General features: G+C 45.6%; 1 protein-coding gene across 6 annotated transcripts in view; it reads left to right on the top strand.

The window, feature by feature from the left end:
• SH3RF3 (SH3 domain containing ring finger 3) overlaps positions 1-27,841 on the top strand; it is a 355,665-nt gene that overhangs the window by 193,749 nt on the left and 134,075 nt on the right. For all 6 annotated transcript variants that reach the window (XR_007413521.1, XM_049115371.1, XM_049115369.1 and 3 more), the window contains exons 2-3: positions 4,119-4,394; positions 24,834-24,929. Coding sequence is in view for 5 of the 6 variants with exons in the window: in XM_049115371.1 (XP_048971328.1) it covers positions 4,119-4,394; positions 24,834-24,929 (372 nt within the window). In the remaining variant the exon portion in view is untranslated. The remainder of the gene's footprint in view (positions 1-4,118; positions 4,395-24,833; positions 24,930-27,841) is intronic.

Raw genomic sequence — 27,841 nt, 5'->3', positions numbered from 1 at the left:
GGAACAGTCTGCGGGCGAAGAGGAGGTGGCTGCACAGACACCCCTCCGTTTCCTTAAGGTGGGAGGGTCCTCGAGGGTGCTGCCTCTAGGCCCTGTCAGGGACTAATTAGTTCATCTTATAAAGGGCTTGGAAGATGACAGGCCCCTTGGAGGCCTGAGAGTCCCTGTTTCAGAGCATCTCCTAACAGCAAGACCCCAGTTCTAGCTGCTCGGGCCCCTGAATAGACGCCGTCTTGGTGCCATCCCTAAGTTGTGCTGCTGCCCTCAGAAACAGCCCTGCATCCCAGTCCTGCTCATTGAGGTGTCCATCTCGGCAGCGTGGGGAGGGAGTTCTGGGGTGGGCAGGCTCCCTCTCTTGCTTTCCTTGTCCGTGGTGCTCCCTCACTGTCTCCACTCACCCATTCCTTGCCCACCCCCGACCACGGACCAGAGCGTGGCCACCTGACTGGACCAGCCAGGCTGTACTGTGTGCTCCGAGCACTGAGATCTGACCTCAGGGTCACGGGGTGTTGGGGCTGCCTCACATCCCCCTGGCCCCTCTCTTTTCCACTCACCTCCTAGTATAGCTGCCCTTCTGCTCCTCAGTGTGGAACTGGGAGTGGCCTGATCCTGGATCCTCTGTGGGAGGCGTGCTGGCTGACCAGGGCCTTTTTCCACTTCAGTCCCCACCCAGGCCCTATCTCACAAAGAAACTCAGCCCGACCGATGGACACACATGTACAGGACTCCTGCTGTGTGCTGCACACTCCTGATCCAGAGCTTGGTTTCCTGGGGGCTGCTGTGGGAGGGGTTGATGGAGTAGATGCTCCCAGGATGGGAGAATACAGCCTGCTGCTGCCAGGTTGGAGAGGGAGAGAGGGGCCAAGGTGGTCGCAAAGCCCCAGAGGTCCCAGAAGCCTGTGCTCCATGAGTGAGGATCTGCCCCCCCCATGGCTGGCACGGGCTGTGGGGAGGAGCATCGGGAACACTGGCTGGAAGCTGTGCTGAGCCACATGGGGAGCCCTGAATGCTGTGCTGAAAAGCTTGGTCCTCCTCCCTGAGGGTAGTAGGTAGCCTCTGAAAGCTCGGAGCCCCAGGGTGCTAGGACCCACTCTGCGTCTGGGCATCCCACCTCATAGTGGGCATATCGGGCTTAAGGGCTCCCTGGTGGAGGTTTGCAGTAGTGTAGGTGGGAGAGAGGAAGGGCCTGGCCATGGAGTGGAAGCACGCCTCCCTGCTGTTTCCCTGAGCACTCGCTTACCAGTGGGGCAGTAGAACTTGCAGATGAGAGCCAAGGTGGAGGGAGAGGGTGTGCACACGGGTCACTGAGGGTACGTTCTGAGCAGCAGGCAGGCATTCCCTGGCCAGGATGAGGGACACAGGGGTTGGAGGCTCTAGGGACAGCCATGGGATGTCTGGATCAAGAAGTTGAGCAAGTGATTAGATTGGAACTAAGTCCACGACTTGGAAGGGAAGCTGGAAACAGAGAGGTAGGTAGAGTTGGGGCTGTGGAAGGTGCTGGGCTGACCAGGAGGCCTGGAGCCACGCTGCCCATATGGGTGAGGTTGTGCCCATTCTGGACAGGCAGGGAAAGACCAGGTCTCCTGAGCATCAGCAGTCTGTGCTCACAGGAACTGAAAGAATGCACCAGCCCTGGAGCCAGGCCACCCGCATGGGAAGGGCTCGTTTTTTTGTCGCTGCATCAGGCCCTTTGCTGCATCCCAAGCAGGTGGGGGCCAGGATTGCACAGCATGCACAGGAGTGGTGCTTGAGGTGGGCTGTGTGTCACCTGAGCTGGTAAGCTGGTGGCTGGCGGCCGGAGTGGGAACACCAGTGACCCCTCTTCCTGGAGATAATTGGGAGGTGCGGATGTCCAAATAGCACACAGATGGATGCAGAGTCCGTCCAGGCAAGAGTGCAAATCTGGCCTTTCTTACTTTTCTTTGCTATGAAGACTAGCAGAACTTAGCCAACAACCTACGAGTCTGTGGTTCTCCAAACATTGCTATTGAGCACTGTACGCTTCATCTGGGGGTGAAAGGAAATGGCAAAGCGGCAAAGTGAAGGTTCCTTTTGTGCACTGAGCTGAGGCCCATTTTCAGACTTGAGGGTGGGTTCTCTCCTTATTGTCCCTCTCACACCTCTTACCTTGATGGGTGTCTCAGCTTCCCTTGATGGGTGTGCTCAGTAGTGAAATGACTGCCAATGGAAGTCAGTGTTACATTTAACCTGTAAAGTTGTGATAGGCTAAGTTCAAAGAGAACAAGAAAGCTACCCTGTCTTTTTGTACATCTAACTCACAGGCTGGGTCAGAGTTTCTCAACATTGGCAGGCTTGATGTTCTGGGCAGGGTAGTTCTCTGCCGTGGGGGCTGCCCTGTGCATTGCAGGACATCTAGCAGCGTCCCTGGTATCTGCGCACTAGATGCCAGGAGCACCCCACCTCCCAGTCGTGATAAGCAAAAATGCCTTCATACATTGCCAGATATTCCCTGGGGGACAAGACTGTTCCTGATTGAGAACCCCTGGGCGGAGACTGACTGGCCATTGTGTGTCAGCTGTTCTGGTGATTCACAGCCAACAGCCCCTTCCATTCTTTCCTGATCACAGTACTTAGATTACAAGTCACCCCTCTGAAATCGGGGCCTGTTGTAGGCTATTGTGTTCATGGTACAAAGCTGGCCAGAATGAGTGTTATTGGAAGCAAACTGATTTTTTTTTCCTCATGCGTTCTGCAATGAAAAACCCTTTGGTGTTACTATTTAATTGGTTGGTGGTATCTGTTTGTCAATTTGCCAGCAGGTTCTCTCTTAACTGCTGTCATTTGACATTGCTGAAACATAAATGCAGAGTGATTGAGTTGCCAACATGCTATTAAGTCCTCTACAAAGAGCTTTTCGATGTACTACTGCTTCAGGCTTTTGTGGTTCTATTGATTGATTCGAATACTAAAGAAATCCTTGGCATTGACAGCCCTGGTAAGAAAATGCGGCTTCTGTCTGGGAAATTGTTGGGCATTGCCACAGGGACAGTGGTGGGTTTTCCTTTGGTTTTCCTCTGGCAGAGACTTGGCCTCTGGCAGAGCTTACCCAGTTGATGGGTGTTGACCACCCATATGGGAGAGGAATAGAAACCCCAGCGGCCACTGATCTTTATGAAATGGGTCCACTTAAGTCGAGGAGCCCACGAAGTGGATGGTGATATCAGATTTCAGAGTGGTTCAGCAGACTCCTAATTGCGAAAAACAGGAGATTGCCACAATTCTGTTTTGGTTTTCGAACTGGTCACTCACCATTTGAGACCAAAGATGGCAGATCACTTTGAGAAGGGCTGGCTAATCTTAGGATGCCCAGAACATCCCATGACATTGAGGATATTATTTTATGGTCTTGAAATTGTACTTCTGGACCAGACTGCCATGCTGTATGCATCACAAAACTATTTGTCATTGGTGTGTGTATGTTGGGGGGTGGATGACTGTGTGACAGCCAGAGACCACTTGTGCATTGGGGACCAAGGTCCTCGGGGGGCGGGGGGGGGAACAGTGGCCTCCGCCTTCCTTGGCCAGACTGTCCCTCTGGGCTGGATATGACAGGTGCATGCCCTTGGTTGTAAGGCTGTGAGTGGGAAGGTCCTGTGGTAAGTACGGGTCTGTCCCCTTGACCTGAAAACCCCATTAACATGTGTTTTGTTTTCTGCAGTGGATGACAGTGTAGCACAGAGTAGGGGATGGGAATATCAGAGGCAGCCCCCTGCTGGGGATTCTGCTACCCTGCGGGAATGTGGCTTTGGGACAGTTTACCTTCTCTCTCTCCCTGCCTCAGCCCCCTCACCTGTAAATGACAGTAATTCAGCCCCCATTCCACAGTACTTTTCAGCAGAGTGAGTTGGTTCCTGTGGACAGTCTAGGACTGTGCTTGGTCCCCGTCTCACGTGGAGTGTTGGGGGGCCTGGCAATACAGGGACTGTCTTGTCTTGTCTCAGCAGGGCAAGCATCCCCATACAGGGGTCTGTTTCTTTGAAGTACTTCCCACTCTGGAACACTCTGTATGTGCCCACACAGCACGGGAGCCCCCACCCTGAACAGATCTGAAGCAGGGAGGCCACATTGAGTAACCAGGTACTATGTTTTCCTTTCAGACTCTTTCCCAGCTTCCCTATGGGAAGGCGCTCTACAGTTACGAGGGAAAGGAACCCGGCGACCTCAAGTTCAGCAAGGGCGATGTCATCATCCTGCGGCGCAAGGTGGATGAGCACTGGTACCATGGGGAGCTGCATGGGGCACATGGTTTCCTGCCTGCCAGCTATATCCAGTGTGTCCGGCCCCTGCCGCAGACCCCGCCCCAGGGCAAAGCACTTTATGATTTCGAGATGAAGGACAGAGACCAGGACAAGGACTGTCTGACCTTCACCAAGGTGAGGGGGGGACCCCCGTGAACACTGCCGCCCACCTCTGTGATTCCCACCTCCCTGCTAGTTTGAGTCCTGGCTCCTTCCCGCCATCCACCCTCCCTGCTGTGCCTTGGGAAGCAGAGAGAGCAGCTGTCCCTACTTCCTGAGTTTTTGTTTGATGGAAAGAGATGTTGCACAGCCTGACCCATAGCTCCGCCTGAGAGCTGACGGTGTGCTCATTGGGTAACAGGTGCGGCACCCTCTGTCACCTGAACCTTGGGGTCTCTGCAGCAACTCAGGTGCAGAGGAGTGAAGTCTCTCAGGGACGGACTCACAGACCTGGGAGGGGGGCTCCTTGTGGGAGCCTGCTGCAGAGACCCCTGCAGCTCACAAGGAAGTGGTGTGGGGCCCAGAAACCAGCATGCCTCAGCCCCGTGCTCTGCAGCACCAGGGAGCACGCACATGTGTGCTGGGGGCAAGCCTGGGTCAGCCTTGTGGAGAGGGCACATGCACGTGTGTTGGGGGCCAGGCTGGGTCACCTTGCAGAGAGGGACCCGGGTGGTGGCAGACTCAGTGGCAGGTGCTGGTGGAATTGTTGTAGCGGAGCCCAGGGAGATACGGGAGGGCCTCTGCCCTTGTGAAGCGTGGAGAGACCAGAGGTGACGCAGCTGCCCTCAGCAGCTTTACCTACAGGCTGTCTCCCTGCTGTGGGAGCCCAAGCTCAGAGAGCTGAGGTGCTTCCTGAGGCCAGGGCTCAGCCTCTCCTGCCTTCCTGCTCCCCTCTCCCACCCTGCCTCCTATGAGCACGGACTGTCAGGACAGAGCTATAGCTCTAAATCTCAGACTTGAAAGCCCAGGGCCTTCCTTCTTCTGAGAGCCAAGGTTACCCCCTTTTCGCCACTGGGCTCAGGCAGAGCTAGCGGTGCTGGTGAACTCTCTGGAGGGCCGCGGGAGGACTGCACACACCATTTTTGAGCAAAATTGGCATGTCCTGTGCCTGGCTGCTATTTATGTCTTGTTCCATTGTTCAGACTGACAGTGAATAATCTATTTTTCATTCACAGATTCCACTCTTTCTTCCTTCCTTTTCATCAAGGTGTTCTGATGCTAATTCTGGTTGTCACCTGGCTGATGTGGCTTCTTAGGAAGCTGCAGCCAGACCTGCCCCTCCCTCCTCCCATCTCCCCACTTGGTCTCTCTGGGTCTAGGCCTACAGTGCAGGGCCTGGAGTGCAGTGTTGGACAGAGCCCCTACTTTGCTCACTTTTCTGCCCAATGGACTCTGGAGAACCTGCCCTGAGAGAAGAATGCCCTGAGGGCCTGTGATGCTCTGTGCTGTCACTCTTGACCAAGAGCAGGAATCCCTGTCAATCTCTTGGGTTCTGGTTGGGCTCTTGCTGAAGAGATGGCTCCAGGCTTCTTGGAGCTCAGCTGGCTCCAGCAACAGCCATCCTCACAGAATTGTGTTGGAGGAGGCTCTTTGACCCGGGAGAGTGCGATGTGCACTGACCACTGCAGAGCCCTGGAGCCCCCAGCTTCCTCTAGTGTGAGCACAGGCCTGCCTCTCCCACCAGTGTCATAACTGCTGTGTTAACATCCTTTGCTTGGGACCCTCACCTCCAGGGTGGAGACCCGAGCCCATTGTACAAGAGGACAGAGAGGCGCTTGCCCACTTATCAAGAAGTGTTCTTGCTTCTGCCTCTGCTGGGCACTGTGCTACACCGGGAGACTTGGACAGTCCTTCATAGCCCCAAGTCCAGTGGGAGAGGCAGGCAGGAGCAAGTCAAGAAATAAGTGTGTCTATGTTTCTGAAAAAGGAACAGTTTAGCAGGCTGATGAATAAGATCTGAGTTGTCCAGCAACAGAAACAGCAAGATGCCAGGTGATTTTTCAGACTTATTTGTGATACTTTAAAGATGCAATAAAAACTATACTGATTTGGGGCCTTAAAAAAAAAAAGAAAGAAATAAGTGTTCCAAAGCCAGCCTCAGAGAATAGCCCTGGCCACCCGGGAGTGAGATGCTATGGTCTTTTAGTAAAGGCTCCAGAATACTCAATGGTAGTGCTTCATGTTTGCTATTTCAAAAGAGGCAGTAAAGTAGTCTTCATGGGGAACATTAGAACTCAGGCTTTCTTAGACTCATTCTGTAGTTGGCAATGTTCTTATTTTGAATTAAGTTGGGGGTACAGTGTCTGCATCTGGGGAGTGAGCGGGCATCACCAGAGGTGTCTGTGGCTATGACGGCTTCTGGGAGATGGCATTGGAGTTGAGACTTAGGGGCAAAGGTGCCAGTGCAAGAGGACCTGGGGGTCTCTGGCTACATAATGTGGCTGTTCCCACTGGAAGCCAGGTAGGAAGTGCATATCTTAGGGAGTTTTTCAAGGACTTTTCTTTCTTGCATCTTGTGGGTGAATGTGGAGAGTTAGAGACACCTGCACATGATTCCCGGTGAAAATCATGCTGTGACATCCACCCCCTGTCATGTTCACATAACCTTCTTAGGAGCACCCATTTTTGCCCTTCTACTTGGATTAAGACACAACCACACCTACCAAGCACCTGTTCTATCTGTAGCTCTTACCTCTAAACGTCTTCAGACAAAGCGTCTGAAGGACATGGGTGAGGAATCATGACTCTCTTCTGCTTGATTCATATTTCCTCTTACCCACACTGCTTGCCTAACATTTCCCTTCCATGTACATCTGACCAGCTCATTTGTTTCCATGCCTGGGATGCTGTTTCCATCTGACAACCTCCGTTTATATCATACCTCAAGTGACTCCGGGCTTGGCATCACTGCTTCAGACCAGCTTGGTTTTGCCTGCATGGAATGCTTTGTTGTTTGCATGTGTTCCACTCTGGAGACATCAAGGCAAGAAGGGTCTCTAAAATCCACAGATGATGCTAACTGACCTTTCAGAAGCATCATTGTGATGGGATTGATTGGGTTTAAAAAGGCAGGAAGAAAAAAAAAAAAAAGGCAGGAAGCAGGGGGATCAAAGCAAGATTTTTACCTTCGGCATTGGCTCTTGAACAGTCCTGTTAAAATTGCATTAATTAAAGCCATTCTAAGACCAAAGGCCTTGTTTCATTTAAGAAGAAAATGAATAATTACTTTTTGTAAAGCAGCTATGAAAAGCATAATTTATAACTTAGTAGTCCCACTCCAAAAAGCAGGGCATGTGAAAATACAAAACCCAAAGGAAAGAACTACAGTGTGCCCAGTGCAGCTCTGCTGGCTGCTCTCTTACAGGCTCTCACATGAGGCTTTGATGCTTGCTGCCTCCACGTGCACAGGGAGGGAAGGGGCCTGCTGGGGAGGCACCCTTGGTGCAGGGACATGGCAGTGAGAGATCTCACATGTTGGGAAAACACTTCACCTTGCTGGGCCTCCCAATCTTCAGGGTCAGGACACAGATCCTACAGAGGGGCACCAAGGGCTGAGTGATCCAAGTAAAGAGCTAAACTTAGGGCTTGGCAGACAAGTGGGGACATTGAGTTCCATTTGCTTGGTGGCAGCTTACTCTCCGTATTACCTTATTTTCACTCAACTACAAAATTCAGCAAATATTCATTAAGCCCTAACGATGTGAATTCCAGTTAATGAGAACGCTTTCATCACCCTGCCAGGGAGCTGTACTGGAAGTAAAGGGCCTGGGACTACCCTTTAGTGAATTCACTCTGAAATGCTCGGAAATCCTGAGAGGCCATGAGATTTTTCTCTTGGGTGGTGCCTGGCTGACCCCAAAGCCACGTTTGCACACAGCTAGCAGCAGGAGCCTGAGGCTCACTGTGTTGGGCTGAACCCCGTCATGCTTGCCATGTGAGGCTGCAGGAAAGCTCCTTTCCAATGCTCACCTCTCTCTCTTCCCTGGCCATCTCCAAGGGCCTGAGGGATGCTCTGAGTCGGCAAAGACCCACGTAAATCACCTCCATGCTGTCCTGGCTTAGCCCTAGTCTTCTGTTCTTGGGATCACCACAGGTGCCTTCCATGTGATCTTATGATGCTACTGAATGTTTAGTCATTGTTTCCCAAAAGTGTAGGGCTTCCCTCCTATGTGAATTAACCCAGCATTAATCCCAAACTGTGTGCTTCTGATCCAGAGAACAGGCTTAGACAAAAATCAAGTCTAGACAGTTTGGGGTCTAGAGTCAGGTAAACAAGGTTATAAATCATGATACTTTTTTATTATTAAATGGCAACTTCGGGACATGTACTTACTCTCTGAGTCTCTTTTATTAACTGCCGTGGAGTCTATAACAGGATTCAATGAGCAATGGCATTTGGATAACAGAGCTCAAAATAGGCATTCGATAAGTATTTGCTTTCTATCCTCTGCCTTCTTCCTGTTCAAGAGAAGATGAAGTTAGGTCAGATACTTAGCACTTTTTATGTTGGTCCAGAATGCTCACAGAAACACGGACACCCTTCCTGAGGCACACGCTGCATGGGGAGCTGAGAATCTATCTGGCCAGTTGGCCACACCCATAGCTTTCTGGCTAACTCCCTCAGGGTATTGCCCAGGGCTGTGAAATCTCAGCCTTGTGTCAAGACTGCTGTCCCCAACGCTGAGCACCAGGCCTGCTGTGTCATCCCTGCTTCTTCTGGAGGGGTGATAAGGAATGCTTTCAGGACTGGAAGGACTCAGGAAACAAAGTGGGATGAGCCTCAGTGCAATTCTCGCTCAGGTTTCCTTCAGAAGTTACCAGAGAATCTCAGTTACCTTTGTGGCTCGGGGCTCCCTCTTCCCAGCCTCCTCTGCTGCCTGGCCATCTGGGCAGAGGAGGCACCTTTACTAAGGTGGCCAGTCCCCAGCATGAGCACCCAAGTGGTGACAGGAGAGCAGCCAGAGGACTGCTGAGGAATGTCCTTGCCCAGCCCCTTATTTGAACATCCAGGTGAGGGTTGGAGACACTGAATCTTAGATTTTCAGGCAGAGCTTGAGTTATGTCTGAAGCTTTGTCAGAAAATATTTTCAGACAGGTGCACAATGTGAGTTCTTCCCCAGGACTAGCCTCCCACCTGGTGTGCTCCGTCTCCCTGGCTCACTGCAGGCACCCCCAGCCTGTTGTCACCTCAGTGGCTGGGGCATGCCCCACCTGCTTCCAGTCTCCTCAGAGCCAACATCAGAGGCTGTGCTGCCTGTGAGACCCTACCTGACCTAGCGTCCACCTCCCTCCCGGGCCTGCCTCTGGCACACTCCACTCCTGGCTCCACTGGCCTCCCCACCCTGCCCTTCCCTCCATCCAAGCCTGCTGGCTCTCCTGGGGCCTCTGCAGCCCTCCCCACCTGTCTGCACGTCCCTCAGAGTGGCCCCTGACCCCTGAGGGGTGGAACCTCCCCATGCAGCACTCCACACCCCATTTTCTCCTCCTGAGAAGGTAGTATGCATATTTTAATGTGACAGGTGTCTGTCTTATGTGTGCGTGTAGGTTTCCCAAGGGTGGCCATCCTGCAGTTTCTAACTGCCTGTCCCCATTGTGGGACAGTGAAGGGAACACAGGACTTTGAATACACATTCAGGCACTCTGCCTTGGCCTGGGCAAGGGGTCACCTGCTTTGCTATAGAGAGTGTAAGCTGATTTTCATCCAGCCTCCTTGATCCATTTATTCATTCCTTCATCAGATGTTTATCACTGCTGGATTGTGTTCCAGGTGGGCCAGTGGGTGGGAACAGAGTCTCACCTTCAAGTGCCCACAGCCCACAGTGGGTGCACCAGGAGAGGGATCGTCACAGAACCTGAGCTTCCATCCTATGGAGAGAGTATGTGTGTGTGCATATGGCTTGTGTGGCATTGTGTGTCTGTGGTGTGTGTGCATACATGTGGCGGTGTGTGTAAGAGGAGACCTCTGGGCCCCCAAGAGGGTGTGGTGTGTGGCCTCTGGGATCTCCTCTTATACCAGGACCACCCCTGTGGGTGTAGGCGAGGCCCCTTCCAGCTCTGCCCCTCTCTTCTAGAGCACTGCCTTTCTCTGGGTGTCCCAGGCCTCTGACGGCCTCTGGAACTGAGATGGGGTGTGCAAGACTGGACAGTGCTGGTTCTGGAAGGTCCTGGCTCCCGGTGTCCTCAGGAGGACAGTAGAGGGTTAATGGCAGCCATGACTGCATTGGGAGCCTCACCCAGAACTGCCCAGAGGAACCATTTGTGCTTTTTCTGCAACAAATTGCTGCAGGAGTTTGTGAACTTTTCCCTTTTCCATTTGCCTTCTTCCCGGGAAGTGGGCCAGGGGCTCTGCACACTGGTGAGCTTTCTGGTGGGGAGGCGTCAGTGACAGTACACTCAGGACGAGGTGGCCATGGCCTGGGGCAGCCACAGGGACAGGTGAAAGAGGCACTCCCTCTGGTCCCCATGCTTCTTGGAAACCACTGGACTGTGGCGATGGGGACGGGAATATTTGAGTGGCGCTCCAGGAGTGTGTTTGCTCTCCGTGGCCCCGCAGGGACATTTCTGGCTGCTTTGTCCATGTTATTGCCACACCCCATGTGGAGGAGAGTGAAGCACTAGAGCCTCAGAGGTTGGTGTGTGCAGACTTGCTGAAGGAACCTGCCAAGGTTGTCAGTGGACGGGCTGTCTCAGCTGAGTCCCCAATGGGTGAGCGGGGACATTTCCTGAATTATGTTTCTGAAATGGTATTGAAGGACAGAGTGCTCGGCCAGCAACCGTCAGTGTTATCCAGAGGGCTTCTGTGTGCACACAGACGTGCTACCCTCCTTGTGGGTCAGAAGGGGGAACTTCAGTGCTCTGCTCCCAGCTTCTGCTTGTAACAGAGCCCATCTGCTTACAGATCCGTTTTCCCCCGGGTAGGAACAAATGCACAGACTTTGGGTGGGTTAGGTGAGTGAAATGGAAATGCAGTTGGAGGGGCCCCCGGGGGCCCATTCTTGGTTTCGGCTCAGGTCATGATCTCAGGGTCATGTGATCAACCCCTGCATCGGGCTCAGTGGGAGTCTGTTTCAGATTCTCCCTCTCCCTCTGCCCCTCTCACCATGCTCTCTCCCTTGCATACGCGCTCTCTCTCTTTCTCTCTCTAGTAAATAAATAAATCTTAAAAAAAAAAAAAAAGAAATGCATTTTGAAGGCCCGTTTTAGATGGCAGGCCTACCGTGGTACCTGAATCCTTTGCAAATGTATTACCTACTGAGCCTTGGGAAGAAAAGCAATATACTTTTTTAATAACCATGTTACGTTCATGGCCCAGACTTACGGTCACTTAGGAGCACCCTGAGACCACCTGAATGCAAAGGAGAGCCACTCTTGTACACCAGTGGCATGTGGTGTATTTTCAAAGCTTGGAAATTAGAGGGAAGAAGGAAAACAGCATATGGAATTAAATTGCCCCATGGCGAATAATGAGCACCTGACATGAAACATGTGAATGAAATTGAGCCATGACTCTGAAAGTGAAATGATGTGGTGGGAACAGCTTTCCTCCATAAAATCCTCACATGCTGCCATATTGGCCCAAAGCTTGTCTGCCCCTCCTGACTATCAGTGGTGTCTAGTTAGATTTTGTTTACTCAACCATATCAAGCAGGGGTTGGTAAACTGGTGCTTGCAGGTCAAATCCTACCCTCCTGCTGCCATTTGTGTAAATAAAGTTTTATTGGCACTTACTCTTCATTTACACGTTGTCTGGCTCCTTTCACACCAAAACAGAAGACTGGCATATGTGACAGAGACATATGGCCTTAAAATCCTGAGGTATTGACTGGCCCTTTCTAGGAAAGTTTGCTGATCTGTTACATAGAGCACAGCGCTATGGAGGCCAAGCACTCAGTGTTCTTCAGCATCTCACTCAGCATGGCTTTGTTCTGAGGCCACTGGCAACACACCATGTTGAGTGTGACATGCAAGGGATGCCTTTCTCTATGAAGCAGCAACTGAAAACTCAGGTCTGAACCATGTAGCTCAATCCTGCCACTGTCATTTAGAAAGGCATTTAGAGTTTGAGTGGGGAGCAATTCTCTATACTCCAGAGAGGCCACAGAGCAGGGATTTCCCCTTTTCCTTATCCTTCTGAAAGCACTGCCTCCAGCTTTTTAAAATATGACAGTGAGTCAGAGACCTGATGTGGTCCAGCCATGAAAAAAGGCTCATTGTTTCCCTGGTCCTGTATTGGTGGCAGGAGAAGTTAATACTGTTTCCAGAACATAACAGACCTCGTGCTGGTAGCTCTGACGTGCTGCAGGGAATTTTCCCATTGCCCAGCACTCAAATGCTCTTGGGAGGCTGTCTCCATTGTGCAAGTTTGGGTCAGAGGCAGAGCTGTAGGAGATCTTTCTCGACACTCCTAGGCAAATGTAGTTTTACTTATTTGTGTGTATAGAGAGTGACTGGCTTCCTACACCCACTTTTCTTCCAGCCAGCCCAGTCTCCCCAACAAAATTCATGCCAGCTAAATGGGATTGTTTTGGATCCTACCACTGCCATGAAGCCAGGAATTGCCCTCTATCAATATTTGAGCCCGATCAGAGACCTGCCACCAGGTACCACCAAACCACCACTGGGACTGTATTGAATTTGTATCTGATAGGCAGATGGGTCTATGCAGGTTACACCTGCTCATCTCACTAACCTCACAGGAGCGCACTGACAGGATTGGATTTTGAACCCCACTTATTGCATTTTGCTGGGATTTCACTGTACTTACATTGTATGGGGTGATGTCCATCTCTTTATGAGCAGACCTTTCCCACCAAGTGTTGAGCTCTTCTTGGAAGGGAGAGTTTCTTACTCATATCTGGCTCTTAAGGGATGCTAGCTTATTGGTGGCCACAGCAGAAACAGGTTGGCACTGCTTAACGCTCGGAGTAAAGACAAGCCCCTGGCCTAAGAGGTGACACTTGTTTTTGGATGGCTCTCCCTTATGTGGAGCTGCATTCACTTCTCAGTACCTTGGAGCCCTTAATGCGTATCTTCCCTTCCCAGGTGACTCAGAATGAACCCAGATCTTCAGTGTGGTAATGATGCCAAGGCTGGAAGACAGTAACCATGCCCTTCGCTCAGATATCTCATATCTCAGGCTCAGTGATCCCACTTTCTTCTCTGGCTCTCTGTGACTTGATTTCAGACTATCACGTAATGGTTGGCTTCCTCAGTGTGTGATGTCTCTTTACAGATGTGTTAGAACCAATTGCAGTACTCAGGGTATGCTGTGACTTGTCTACACTGAATGGATTATTACCTTAGAAAAATCTTTTCTCCTTTCTCCTTTATTTCACTGAGTATAATACCCTCCAGTTCCATCAACGTCGAAGCAAATAAAGGGGAAAGGAGAAAAATGAGTGGGAAATATCAGAAAGGGAGGCAGAACATGAGAGACTCCTAACTCTGGGAAACAAACTGGGGGTGATGGAAGGGAGGTAGGCGGGGGGGTGGGGGTGACTGGGTGACAGGCACTGAGGGGGGCACTTGATGGGATGAGCACTGGGTGTTATTCTATATGTTGGCAAATTGAAAACCAATAAAAAATAAATTTATAAATAAAAAAATCTTTTAATCTAAATAAACCATAATATACCATCATGTCCGCTAATCAAAGTTGTACAGGTTGGTAATTGGAAAAAATATCCTTATACTCACTCACCCAGTGGAGAGATGGTGAGATACTAGCACCCGAGTCCTTTTACCTTTCCCTCTTCCCATGTCCTTAACACCATAGATGAGTTGTGTCTGTTCTTCCAGCTTCAAATACATGGACCATACATGTATATTTTTGTGTCCAGTTTTACTTTCTCTCAACATTACATTTGTGAGCTACATCTACCTTGTTGTAGGATGCTATTGTTTGTTCATGTTCATCACTCTATTTTTTAAAAGATAGACTTAATTTGTAGAGCAATTTTAATTTTGCTCCTGAGTTGAGCAGAAGGTGCAGAGATTTCCCATGTAACCCTAGCCCCATGTGGACACTGCCTCCCCCATCAACATCCATCACCAGAGAGGTACATGTGTAATGACATTAATGAACCTTCACTGACACATCATAATCACCCAAAGTCCACATTTTACATCAAGGTTTACTCTTGAGGTTATACATTCTGTGGGTTTGGACAAATTTATAAGGACATATATCCACCATTATGGCATCATACAGAGTATTTTCACAACCCTAAAAAATCTTCTGTGCTCCACCTATTCATCCCTTCCCTTTCTACTCCCCAACCCTTGGCAACCATTGATCTTTTTACTGTCTCCATAGTTTTGCCTTTTCCACAATGTCACATACTTGGAATAACATAATATGTAGCCTTTTCAAATTGGCTTCTTTCACTTAGCTTTATGCATTTATGTTTCCTTCATGTCTTTTCATGGTTTGATAGCTTATTTTCAGTGTTGAATAATATTCCACCATCTAGATGTACCACATTCTATTTATCCATTCACCTACTGAAGGACATCACATAATTGCTTCCAAGCTTTAGGATTATGAATAAGCTGCTATAAATATCTTGTGCAGGTTTTTGTGTGGATATAAGTTTTCAACTCTTTTGGGTAAATACCAAGGAGTGTGACTGCTGGATTATAAAGTAGAAGTATGTTTTTTTTTTTTAGAAGTATGTTTAGTTTTGTTAAAAACAAGACTATCATCTGAGGTGGCTGTACTATTTTGCATCTCCCACCAGCCATGAATGAGTGTTCTGTTACTCTGCATCCTTGCCAGCATTGGGTGTTGTCAGTGTTCTGGATTTCATCCACTGTAATACATGTATACTGGCATATTGTTGTTTTAATTTTCATTGCCCTAATGACATATGACATGGAACTTTTTTTCATATTCATATTTGCCATCTGTATATCTTCTTTGGTGAGGTGTCGTTAGGTTTTTGGTCCATTTTTAAATTGGATTGTTCATTTTCTTATTTTTTTAAGTAGGCTCTATGCCGAATGTGGGCCTTGAACTCACAACCCTGAGATCAAGAGGACATGCTCTACTGACTGTGCTAGCCTGGTGCCCTTGTTTTCTTACTGTTGAGTTTTAAGAGTTATTTGTATTTTTTTATCATAGTCCTTTATCAAATATTTCTCTTGCAAATATTTTCATGAATCTGTGGCTTTTTATTCTCTTGATAGTGTGTTTTGCAGAGTAGAAGTTTTTAATTTTAATGATGCCCAGCTTATCAATTCTTTCATAGATTGGCCTTTGATATTGTATCCAAAAAATCATCACCAAATCCAAAGTCATCTGGATATTCTCCTTTGTTATCTTCCAAGAGTTTTATATTTTTGCGTTTCATGTTTATTCCATTATTCAATTAGTTAATGTTTATGAAGGGTGTAAGGTATGTGTCTAGATTCATTTTTTACATGTGACTATTCAATCATTCTAGCATCATTTGTTGAAAAGACTATCTTTTCTTCCTTGTATTGCCTTTGTTCCTTTGTCAAAGATCAATTAACTGTATTTATGTGGGTCTAATTCTGTATTTATGTAGGTCATAATTCTGTTATGCTCCTTTGATATCACTTTATAGTCTATCACCCATCCCACACTATCTTCAGTCATGTAACTTCCAGTAAGCCTTGATGTCATATAATGTCACTGTTTATTTTTCTCTTTCAAATTGTGTTGGCTATTCTGCGTCTTTTACTTTTTCAAATAAACTTTAGAGTCAACTTGTCAATATCACAAAATAACTTGCTGAGATTTTCATTGAAATTGCATTAAATCTAGAAGATGAAAAAAACTGACGTCTTGAAAATAGAGTCTTCCTATCCATGAACATAGAATATCTCTGTTTTGTTTTTAAATTTTAATAACCAGAGTTTTACAGTTTGTCTCATATAGCTCTTGTAGGTATTTTGGTACATTTGTACATAAGCATCTCATTTTTTAGGTACTAATGTACAGTATTGTGATTTTAATTTCAAATTCCACTTACTCATTCCTAGTATATAGAAGTGTTTAACTTTTGTATATTAATCTTATATCCTACAGCCCTGCAATAATTGCTTATTAGTTCAAGGAGTTTTTCATTTATTCTTTCAGATTTTCTATGTAAACAATTATGTCATCTGCAAACTAAATAAAGAAGCTTTATTTCTTCCTTCCTAATTTGTATGCCTTTTATTTCCTTTTCTTGTCTTATTGCATTAGATAGGATTTCCAGTATAATGTTGAAAGGCTGTGGTGAAGGGGGAAATCTTTGCCTTATTCCTGAACTTTGTGGGAAAGCTTCTCGTTCCTCACCATTATTATGCCAGCTGTAGGGTTTTTGTAAATGTTCTTCATAAATTGGGGAAGTTTTACTTTATTCTTATGTTCTTCATAAATTGGGGAAGTTTTACTTTATTCTAACTAGCTTTTTTTTTTTTTTGACATCCTGAATCAGTGTTTAATTTTGTTAGAGGCTTTTTCTATGTATATTAAGGTGAGGATGTGATTTTTCTTCTTTAGCTTGTTAATGGGATGAATTATATTAATTGACTTTTGAATGTTGAACCAGCCTTGCATACCTAAAATAAATTCCAGTTGGTCATACTGCATAATTCTTTTTATACTTTTTAGTATTCGATTTGCTAATATTTTGTTGAGGATTTTTGCATCTATGCTTATGAGAACTATTGGTTTGTAGTTTTCTTTGCCTGCTGTGTCTTTGGTTTCAGTATTAGTGTAATGGTGGCTTCATAAAATGAGTTAGGAAGTCATCCCTCTGCTTCTACCTTCTGGAAGAGATTGTTAGATAATTTGGTATAATCTCTTCTTTAAATGTTTGGGGGAATTCACTAGTGAACTTATCTGGTCTGGTGCTTTCTGTTTTGGAAACTTATTAATTATTGATTCATTTTCTTTAATAGACATAGGTCAATTCAGATTGTTTCTTTTATATGAATTTTGACAGATAACATCATTAAAGGAATTGGGCCGTCTCATTTAGGTCATCAAATTTGTGGGAGTGGTATTGTTCATAATATTCCTTTATTATCCTTTTAATGTTTAGGATCTATAGTAATGGCCTCTCTTTCATTATTGATATTAGTAATTTGTTCCCTTTCTTTTTTTTCTTTGTTAGCCTTGGTGAGAGGCTTATTTTATTGATCTTTTCAAATAATCAGCTTTTGGTTTTGTTGATTTCCTTTATTGATTTCCTATTTTTAATTTCATCGATTTCTGTTCTATTTATTTTCTTTTCTTCTGCTTACTTTGGATATAATTTGCTCTGCTTTTTCTAGTTTTCTAAGATGGAAACTTAGATTATTGATTTTCTTTATTTTCTTTATAGATTATTGAGCTTTCTTCTTTTCTGATATATGCATTCAGTGTTATAAATTTCCCTCAGCTCACACATTTTGACAAGTTGTGTTTTCGTTTTCAATTTTTTTAAAATATTTTAAATTTTCCTGATATTTTTTTCTTTGAACCAAGTGTTATTTAGTATTATATTATTTAATTCCCAAGTATTTTGTGATTTCCCAGTTACCCTTCTGTTACTGATCTCTAGTTTAATTCCACTGTGATCTGAGAACAGACATTGTATTGTTTCTGTTCTTTTAACTTTGTTATAAGGTGGGTTATGGCCCCAAGTGTGATCTATATTGGTGAATGTTCCATGTGAGTTTAAGAAGAATGTATATTTTTTTGTTCTTAGATGAAGTAGTTTATTGATGTCTATTATTGTCAGTTGATTGATAGGTATTGTTGCCTTCAGCTGTGTCTTTACTGATTTTCTGCCTGCTGGATTGGTCGATTTCTGGTAGAAGGATGTTGAGTATCCAACTATAATAGTGGATTTATCTATTTCTCCTTGCAGTTAGGTAAGTCTTTCCTGATATATTTTGACTCTCTGTCCTTAAATGCATATTCACTAAGGGTTATTATGTCTCTTCGTAGAATGGATTCCTTTATCATTATTTAATACCCTTCTTCATCCCCAGCAACATTCCTTGCTCTGAATTCTGCTTTGTTCAAAATTAATGTAGCTATTCCCACTTTCTTTTGACTAGTGTTCATCATGGTATATCTTTCCCCATACATTTACCTTTAATTCACATGTATCATTATATGTCAGGTGGGTTTATTGTAGACAACATATAGTTTGGTCTGGCTGTTTGATCCACTGTGACAATCTTTGTTGTTCAATTTGTGAATTTAGGCCATTGACATTCAGAGTGATTATTTGATATTTTTGATTAATATTTACCACATCTGCTTCTGTTTTCTATTTGTTGCCCTTGATTTTTGTTCCTATATTTGCCCTCCACTCTCTCTATCTCTCTCTCTTTGCTTTCTGTGGTTTTAATTGAGCAATTTATGTGATTCTATTTTCTTTTTTTAGCATATCAATTGTATTTAAAAAATTTTTAGCAGTTGCCCTAGAATTTGCAGTATAAATTTGCAGTTAATAATGTTCACTTTCAAAAAACACTGTACTATTTCACAGGTAGTATGACTACTTTATAATAATTAAATAATCCTAACTCTTATCTCTTGTCCCTTATATCATTCTGTCATTCATTTTACTTACACATGTGTATACATGATATATGTAATATATGTGTATATATAATATATAATAACATATAGGCATATGTGATTGAATATATTGTTCCTATTTTAATTGAACAAACTATTCAGCTAGATCAATTAAGAATAAAAAAAAAAGTTACATTTTACCTTCACTTGTTCCTTCTCCAATTTCTTTTCTTTATGTAGATTCAAGTTTTTGACCTACATACTTCTCTAAAGAACTATTTTAATATTTAATATTTCTTGCAAGACAGGTCCACTAGCAACAAATTCCTTAAATTTTGCTTGTCTGAAAGTCCTTATTTATCCCTCACTATCAAAGGATAATTTTTCAGTGTACCTAGTTCTAGGCTGGTGGGTTTTTCCTGTTAATACTCTGTATATTTTATTCCACTGTCTTCTTGCTTACATGGTTTTTGAGAAGTCAGGTGTGATTCTTATTTTTGGTTTTCCATAATATGATGTTTTCCCTCGCTGGCCTGAGTATTTTTTCTTTTTCTTTTTTCTTTTTTTTACGTTGATATCTTCTCTTTATTTTTATTTAGTTTTTGGTATTTTTTTATTGGAGCTCGATTTGCCAACATATAGTATGCTCATCCCATCAAGTGCCCCTCTTAGTGCCCATCACCCAGTCACCCCATCCCCTGCCCACCTCCCCTTTTACCACCCCTTGTAAATCAATTGGAGAGTATTTTTTCTTTATCTTTGATTTTCAGTCCTTTGATTATGCCTAGGTTGTGGGAGGTTTTTTGGCACTTATCTTGGTGTTCTTTGAACTTCCTGGGTCTGTGGTTTGATGTCTGACATTAATTTGGAGAAATTCTCAGTCATTATTGTGTCAAATATTTCTTCTATTTCCTCCCTTCCTTTCCTTTCTTTTCCTTTCCTTTCCTTTCCTTTTTTCTTCTCCTTGTGATATTTCCATTATGCATACATTACACGTTTTGTCGGTATCTCACATCCTGTTCTTTTTTTCTAGTCTTTGTTCTCTTTGCTTTTCGGTTTTGGAGGTTTCTATTGAGATATCCTTAGAGTCAAAGATTCTTTCCTCGACAATGTTCAGAGTACTAATTAGCCTATCTAAAGATTTTTCATTTCTATGATGGTGTTTTTATCTCTAGCATTACTTTTTGTTTCTTTCTTAGACTTTCTGTCTCTCTACTTACATTGCCCATCTGTTCTTGCATGCTGTATACTTAGTCCTTTATAGCCCTTAGCATATTAATCAGAGTTGTTTTAAATTCCCCATCTGATAGTTCCAAACATCCGTGCTTTGTCTGAGTCTGGTTTTGTTCTGATGCTTGTTCTGTCTCTTCAAACTGTATTTTTGGTTTTTGTTTTGTTTCGCCTTTTAGTATGTCCAGTAATACATTTTTTCCCCCTTGATAGCCAGGTATAACGTACCAGGTAAAAAGAACTGCTATAAATTGGCCTTTAGTAATATGGTGGTGTTTGGGGAGGGGGGGAGCACTGTATAGTCCTATGGTCCTATTATCAGATCTTAGTCTTTTAAGGAACCTGTATGTTAAACTGTGAACTCCATGTGGATGTCTCTATTTTCCTCTTGTCTCCTTATGTAGCACAAGATGGCTAGAGTGGGCCAGAGGTGGGGATAGTATTGGAGGGCACTACCATAATTTAGTTAACAAGACCTCTCTTGCTGGGCATTTGTCTTTAGTTTCTCTCTAATTGAACAACACTGTAATGAACATTCTCAGAGCTAAATCTTTTTGCACATCTTTAATTTTCCTAGGGTAAAGTCTCTAGAAGTGCTCTTGTTAGATCAGTGGGTATGCAGGCTTTGATGTTTGATAGAAATTGCCGAACTACTTGCTATAAATTTATGTCTTCACCAGAAATGATAAAGTGCCTATTCCCTGCATGCCAACCAACACTTTATGTTCTTTTTTGCTAGTTTGATAGGCCAAATAGAACATTGAAGAAAAAAAAAAACCTCTTCTTGTTTACAATTGTATTGTTTTGTGAGGTATAACTTTTAAAAATATGTTGAATGGCAAATTTACTTTTCTTCTTTTTTGTGAGTTGTCTCATTTTTGTCCTTGGCCTATTTTTCTTTAAAGGTATTTGTCTTTTTCTTCTATTGTATCTTTAAGTTTTATGTAGTATTGATATTAAATTGTTGTTTCTCATAGATTCTCCAAGTTTTTTCTAGGTTTTTTTTTTTTTGCCTTTTTGTTTTGTTTTTGCTGTTTTTATTATAGAAAATTTCATTTTTGTGTGTAGCCAAATCATTGTTATCATACTTCAAAAGGCCTTCCCTAGCTGGGATTAAACACCAATTCATATTTACTTCCTGGGCATTCGAGTTTTTTTCTAACATTTAAATCTTTAATGTAATTCATTTTGGCATATATGGTGTATTAGAGAAATTTTTAAATAGACAATTTTAATCATATTCTCTAACTTATTATTGCTAGTATGTGAGTAAACCAATGATTTTTATGTATGTATTTTAAAATTTGCAGTATTCAGATTATGAGACTGATGCGCTGCCCACTGCGCCAAGCGTCCTGCCTGCCCGAGTCCGTGCTGGCGGGTTGCCTCGGGGTCTGTGTTGTGCCTCGGAGGGCTCTGACCCCATGGTTGCTGGCGGCCCCGCCCGCCCCTCCCCACTCCTGCCGTCCACACCCGGTTGCAGGGGAGTCGTCTGGCCACCAGGGCTGCGGGTCTGCCATTAAGGCAGCCACAGGACCCCCTCCCCAGCTGCTCCCCAGCTGCTCCCCAGCTCCCGACTCACCCGCCACCTGCCTGCTCACCAGTAAAGAAAGCCTGACCCTCTTCTAACCTGCCTACAAATGATCTTCTTCAGAATAGAATCAAAGTTATTGGCACAATCCTATGTACAACAATATTGCTTCCCCTAGTAAAGCAAACCAGCATTGCACTAACCACCCTGCCCTTTTGGGTTAAGATGTGAGTATCTCAGAGAAAGACAAGTACCATATGATTTTTCTCATATGTGGAATTAAAGAAACAAAATAGATGAACATAGGGGAAGGGAAGGAAAAATAAAATAAGATGAAATCAGAGAGGAAGACAAACCATAAGAAACTCTTAACTTGGGGATCTCTGGGTGGTGCAGCGGTTTGGCGCCTGCCTTTGGCCCAGGGCGTGATCCTGGAGACCCGGGATCGAGTCCCACGTCGGGCTCCCAGTGCATGGAGCCTGCTTCTCCTTCTGCCTGTGTCTCTGCCTGTCTCTCTCTCTGTGTGTGACTATCATAAATAAATAAAAATTTAAAAAAAGAGAAACTCTTAACTATAGGAAACAAACTGAGGGTTGCTGGAGGAGAGGTGGGTAGAGGGATGGGGTAATTGGGTGATGGACATTAAGGAGGGCATTTGATCTAGTGAGCACTGAGTGCTATATGCAACTGATGAATCACTAAATTCTACTGAAGCTAATAACAAAACAAAAGTGTAAGCATCTCAAGATTATGGTAAAATGATGGGGTTTTTGAGTCCTAGGGACAAGCTAGCAACAACTGGATGAGAAATCAACTTCTTGCATTTGCAGAATAAAGGAATTATTGCATTAAAAAAAAAAAGAAGAAAGCCTGACCCGTAAAATAAATAAATAAATAAATAAATAAATAAATAAATAAATAAATAAATAAATTTCGCAGTACTTCTCAAATTTGCTTATTTTAATTTTAGTTGATACTGTTTTTTCTAAGTAAAATTTTTTATACCTTCTTTCCAATATTCATGCTTTCTGTCTTATATTCTTTTATTTCTTTGGCTCTAATGTCTAGACCAGTCCTAAGCAATAGTGTGGATAATATGGTATTTTCTGTTTTTTTTTTTTAAAGATTTATTTATTTATTTATGAGAGAGAGAGAGAGAGGCAGAGACACAGGAGGAGGGAGAAGCAGGCTCCATGCTGGGAGCCCGATGCGGGACTCGATCCCGGGACTCCAGGATCGCGCCCTGGGCCAAAGGCAGGTGCTAAACTGCTGAGCCACCCAGGGATCCCCCGGTATTTTCTGGTTTTTAACCAAAATTAACCTGGCATTTTCTTCTTTTGAATTTTACAAAATTAAATGCCTTTTTTTGGTGCTATTTTATTGTTGCAAAAACTCTGACATGTAGGAAACCTTCAATTACCTTTCCCTTTGTATGATCAGCACACATCCTAAGGGCCTCCCTTTGGCTGAATCTGAGTTGAGTTCATCACAGGCCCAGGACTCTCACCAGTTTTGAACTTGTGAGGTGAGCAAGGCATGGGAGTTCAGGGGCATTCTCTTCATCTCTCCTCATGACAGTTGGCTGCTTTGGCCCAACGATTACAGAAAAGCCTGTGCATTCTAATTCCTGAGCTAGAAGGGAACCCTTACAAATATCATTCTGTAGCCTAAGAACCACCTACCCTGTAACATATGAAAGGATATGTTCCCCTTGTAGTGTCTATTGTGTTTTTCTGGCTTGTATCAATTGAGAGAAGAAATACTCTGAAGTCACAGATTATTTTGTTATTTGATTTTTTTTTTAACTGGGAGGTTGGGGATGAGGGCAGAGAAAATGAGGCGTATGATTGCTCCTAGACTCTCCTCTGTGAGAAGCAGGTGAGGAGAGGTTTGAAATAGACCATGGGGAGCTTCTCTGACAGACACTCACCCTTGCTTTTCCCTATCTGTGTTCTCTAAAAGGCATATCCCACCCTCATTAGATCACTCTACCTTGACCCAGATGAACACCCCAAAAATGTGTGGTCCCTTAGCTCACAGATAAGCCACCTTTTCTGATAATTTGATGAAGTGTGCTGGCCTAAAATGTGTCTCTGACATGAGAGAAGCCTCCAAGTCCCATATTACTGCTTCATATTAAAGTACTGAAGACTCTTGGAGGACTCAGCTCCTCACTGGAAGATTCATTGCTTTCATATGAAAGTATTAAAGACTCAGATGATACCTTCAAATCCAGGAGGGGCTACCCCATTAGGCTGACCATCAGCTCCTTATCACAAGCCCCAGATGGGCAAGGTAGTCCCCTAGCAGATTTTGCTGAGGGACAAATGACAGGAAGGTTTTAATGTGGCAGGGCAGGGGGAGAGAGGGTGGTTTGGCAGACAGTCTTTGAGGGGTTCCATTATAAACCTTGCTTAGAAAAAATAAATAAATAAACAAACCTTGCTTAGTGTGAGGAGGATGGATACTGGAGAGGGAATAGAGGCCAGCCACAGACTGCTGATGGAGGCACCATTTTGCCTGTGAGATCCCTGTCTGGCCCTCTTGACACTTGATGCTGCCCCTTGTTGTCTCTCATCCCCAGTCCTCTTCCCTGGTGGATTCCCTCTTTTGCTCTCCATCACTTTCTCTCTCCCACCCTCCTATCTGCACCCCTTGTCATTTGTCCCTGCAGCTCCTGGCACAATGATGGCATCCTGGGCGTGACCTTTCTCACAACCACCAAGCTGCCAGTCTCCCCGGAAAGCTCCTCTTCCTCCATGCTTTATGCCTCTTCCTTTCTCATTCCATCTGTTTCCACTTTGTGCATCTATACTTGGCATCGTCTGCATTGCCAAAAAATTTAAGAGGGTTATCCAAAGCTTTTTGTACCCATGACTCAAAATAAATGGAATTGGATTGGGTCATTTTTTGTTCGTGGATGGAGCCAGAAACTTAAAAAGCTTTATATTTGCTGAATTTATTTTTATTCAAAATTATTTTATTTCAGTAAATAAGTAATAGGAACATGAATTTTAAAATACTAACCATATTGTAAATTGCCACGCTTTTCTATTTGAGGATTTTTGCAGCTATAATCAATATGTAAGAGAGAAAGAGGGAGACCATGGGTGAAGATGTAAGGGCAGACTTTTCATATGTCAGATCCCAGAATAGATAATAAACTATTATTTACATCATTGCTTGGGATCTTTTCCTAGCTCCTGCAGTACTGACTGTCTCTGTTTTTGTTGTGTTTGTTGCGTGTCCATGTATTTGTGTGCATGGTGGGCTGCGGCAACCCCAGGACGAGATCCTGACTGTCATCAGAAGAGTGGATGACAACTGGGCAGAAGGCATGCTGGGAGACAAGATTGGGATCTTCCCCTTGCTGTACGTGGAGGTAAGACTATGCTCTCAGATGGGCTTCCTCTTCCACCCTGCTGTCTGTTTCACCAGGTGGGGCAAGGGGCAGGGGTGGGCTCCTGGCCTGTGGAGAGGAGGATGGAGACTGTGTTGGGTTTTGTTCTGACTGCTGTGCCAGTGCTAGGAGCACTGCCTCGGCTCCTGCAGTCATCTGTCCCGGCCTGGCTGCAGACCATCATACTGTGTGGGCATCACAGATGTGGGCTTTCCCCACTTCTCACAGAAATCCTGTGCTGGCACCCGCTTCCCCAGACTCTCCTAGGTACTGCTGCTCATGTCTCCCCAGCCCAGATAAGGCAGCATTCCCCGTGTCACTGCAAGAACGGCTGTGGCAGGCCATTTGCAGTCCTCTGAGGACTTGGTGACCGGGCAGCTCACCCAGCTGCGAGTCCCTGAAGCCAAGATGACTTGGGGCCTGTTAATTTCCTGTCTCCTTTCTATAACTGAGGAGCACTTGGTTTCCAATGAGTAAGTTATGAGCAGTGGCTGAGCTGGGAGCATCTTAGAATGTCTGATTTGTAAACCGCTGTTTGTGTGCAGGAGTGTTTGCCCATCGTGTGTACGTGTGCCATTTGTCAGTGCAAGTCACATGTGTACACTCATGAGCCAATACATGCTTCATCTATTAACCACTGCAGTTATCCTGAGAATCATTTCAGCTATTGCTGACTGTGTGACAAACACTTTCAAGTACTTGCTCATTTAATTTTCTCAACAACTCTGGTATATGAAAGCCAGGAATGTCCCCATTCCTCGCTGATAAATGGCAGAGCCAGAACATGAACACAGACTCAGCCCTTCACTGCCCTACCCTCCGGCTCCCCCCACTAGCAAACTGTAGTTCATTCAGCCTGGTGCGGGGTTTCACATCTGCTCGGTGACGCAGCCGGCTTTGCCATGCCTGCTGAGTGGTGTGCGGGTGCCACTGGGTGTTTGTTCAACACGTCTGGTGATTCCTGTCACCTACAGGATAAAGTCCAAATGCTATAGTAAAGTATTCACCACTTTGAATGCAGTTTGCTCCTATCTATTTTTCTAGCCTCATCTCTGCTCACCTCCTCTCCTTTCTCTAAATGCTCTGGATGAGTGGTTCTCACAGTAATTTTGGATAAACTGCCCAGGAGATTCCAAGGCTGTGTCACACAGTAATAGTAGGTCCACACACAGCACACGCAGTGCTCACACAGTCACAAACTCCCAAATGGACTCACACACATGCTCAGACACACCCCTCTATCATGCACTGTACAAGTCAAACCTCCTCCAACACCGTGTAAGCTTCCACTTGGGCATTTGTTCCAGTTTCCAGGGGTATTTTCTTTCCTATCCTGCTGCTTAGATAAACCTGGTATCAAGAGTGACTCTTGCGGTGCAGTCTAGAAGTGAGAAATCTGGCTTTGCAGGCATCGGTAGCCTATGGAACTTGTTTTCCTTGGCCAACTTACAAGGATACTCAAACACATATGCAGAAATGCTTACAGAAACTTTATTGTGATGGCCTCACACTGGATATGCTGCAAATGTCCATCCATCAGCAGCAGAATGGATAAGTAAAAGGGGGTATATCCATATGATGGGAATACTACCCAGCAGAGGAAATGAACGATAGACTACTACATTTCCAAGCATGACTGAATCTCAGAGACAAACCTTTGAAGCCAGACACCAAAGAGTATATACGGTTTTCACTTGCCGTGGGGCCTCTGCAGGGAGGGATGACTCTGGGATGCTGGGGTATTGATATCTTAGTCTTGGGAGTGGTTCAGAGTTGTGTGCAGTTGTAAACTGGTGTGCAGTTGACATTTGTGTACTTTAGAGTGCAGCTTAAGGAGCTAAGGAATGCCTCAGCAGGTCACGGGCACCCTCTGGGGAAGGCCAGGTCAGGCCCGTCAGCTACCCGCCCTCTGGAAGGGCTTGGGCATCATCAGGCAGGCTGGGCTGGGGGTCAGTGCTGGGAAACCTGTCAGCTGGGTGCACTGTGACTCCCGTTGGTTCCACAGATGTACCCAAAGGGCAGATGGCCTGTCCCTGCCTCCCCAGGGCCTTAGTGCCCAGCCATTGGAGATGCTTTCGAACATGTCTCCCTCGAGGCAGGCTCCTTCCTCCGCTGGCCTGAAAGCCCTCCATGCCTCATACCTCCAGTGACAGTCCCACCTCTGCTCTCAACATGGCTCCTGATCCCTTCATGTGTCTCCTCAGATTAGATGCCCTGAGGACACTCGAGGTGCAGGGGTACTCAGCTGCCCTCCCAGGAGCATTGGCAAAGCCCCCCCTAAGCCACCGTGGCAGGGGCCTTGCTCCTCTGGACCCTGCTCCTTCCTGGGCAGGGTAGCTCCCGGGCAGCTGCCTGGCCACATGCCATGGCCCTGGACGCCTGGGCTGCAGCTCTGCACCCTGACCTGGTCCGAAGCAGTCTCCTGGCTGTTCGCTTAGCCACCACTGTAGACAAGAAGCCCCAAATGGGTATTTCCTGAGACCATGTCTCACTGTTTCTGGATAAGTTCCTTTTTGAAGTGCGTGGGTGGCTCCGGCCCCTTGTAGCCTTAGGGGTGGATTCAGGGGGTCCCGAGTTCAGGCTGTCTTCCCTCCAAGAGGCTGAGCAAGCCTCTGAGATCCAAGCAGTTGGAGCTCGGGTCTTCCACAGAGTTTGAATCTGACTTCCCACTGAGGCAGATCTTGGCCTTGTGCTTGACCCAGGTGGATCTGTAAGGAGGGAACAAGCTCTTGTGCTTCACAGATTGTACAATCCTCCCCTAAGCAGGGCCGTTTCTTCAGCCTGGGCCTGCCAGGCAGGCACAGTAGGGCAGGTATAAAGCCAGGCTGGGGCTGCATGGCCTAGACCTGGCAGCTTATCTTCTGAGAAGGCGTTCCCTATCTCCAGAAATATCT

This window comes from Canis lupus, chromosome 10, assembly GCF_003254725.2.
Source record: "Canis lupus dingo isolate Sandy chromosome 10, ASM325472v2, whole genome shotgun sequence".
NCBI lineage: Eukaryota > Metazoa > Chordata > Mammalia > Carnivora > Canidae > Canis > Canis lupus.
This window is presented reverse-complemented; position numbering and strand designations above follow the sequence as displayed.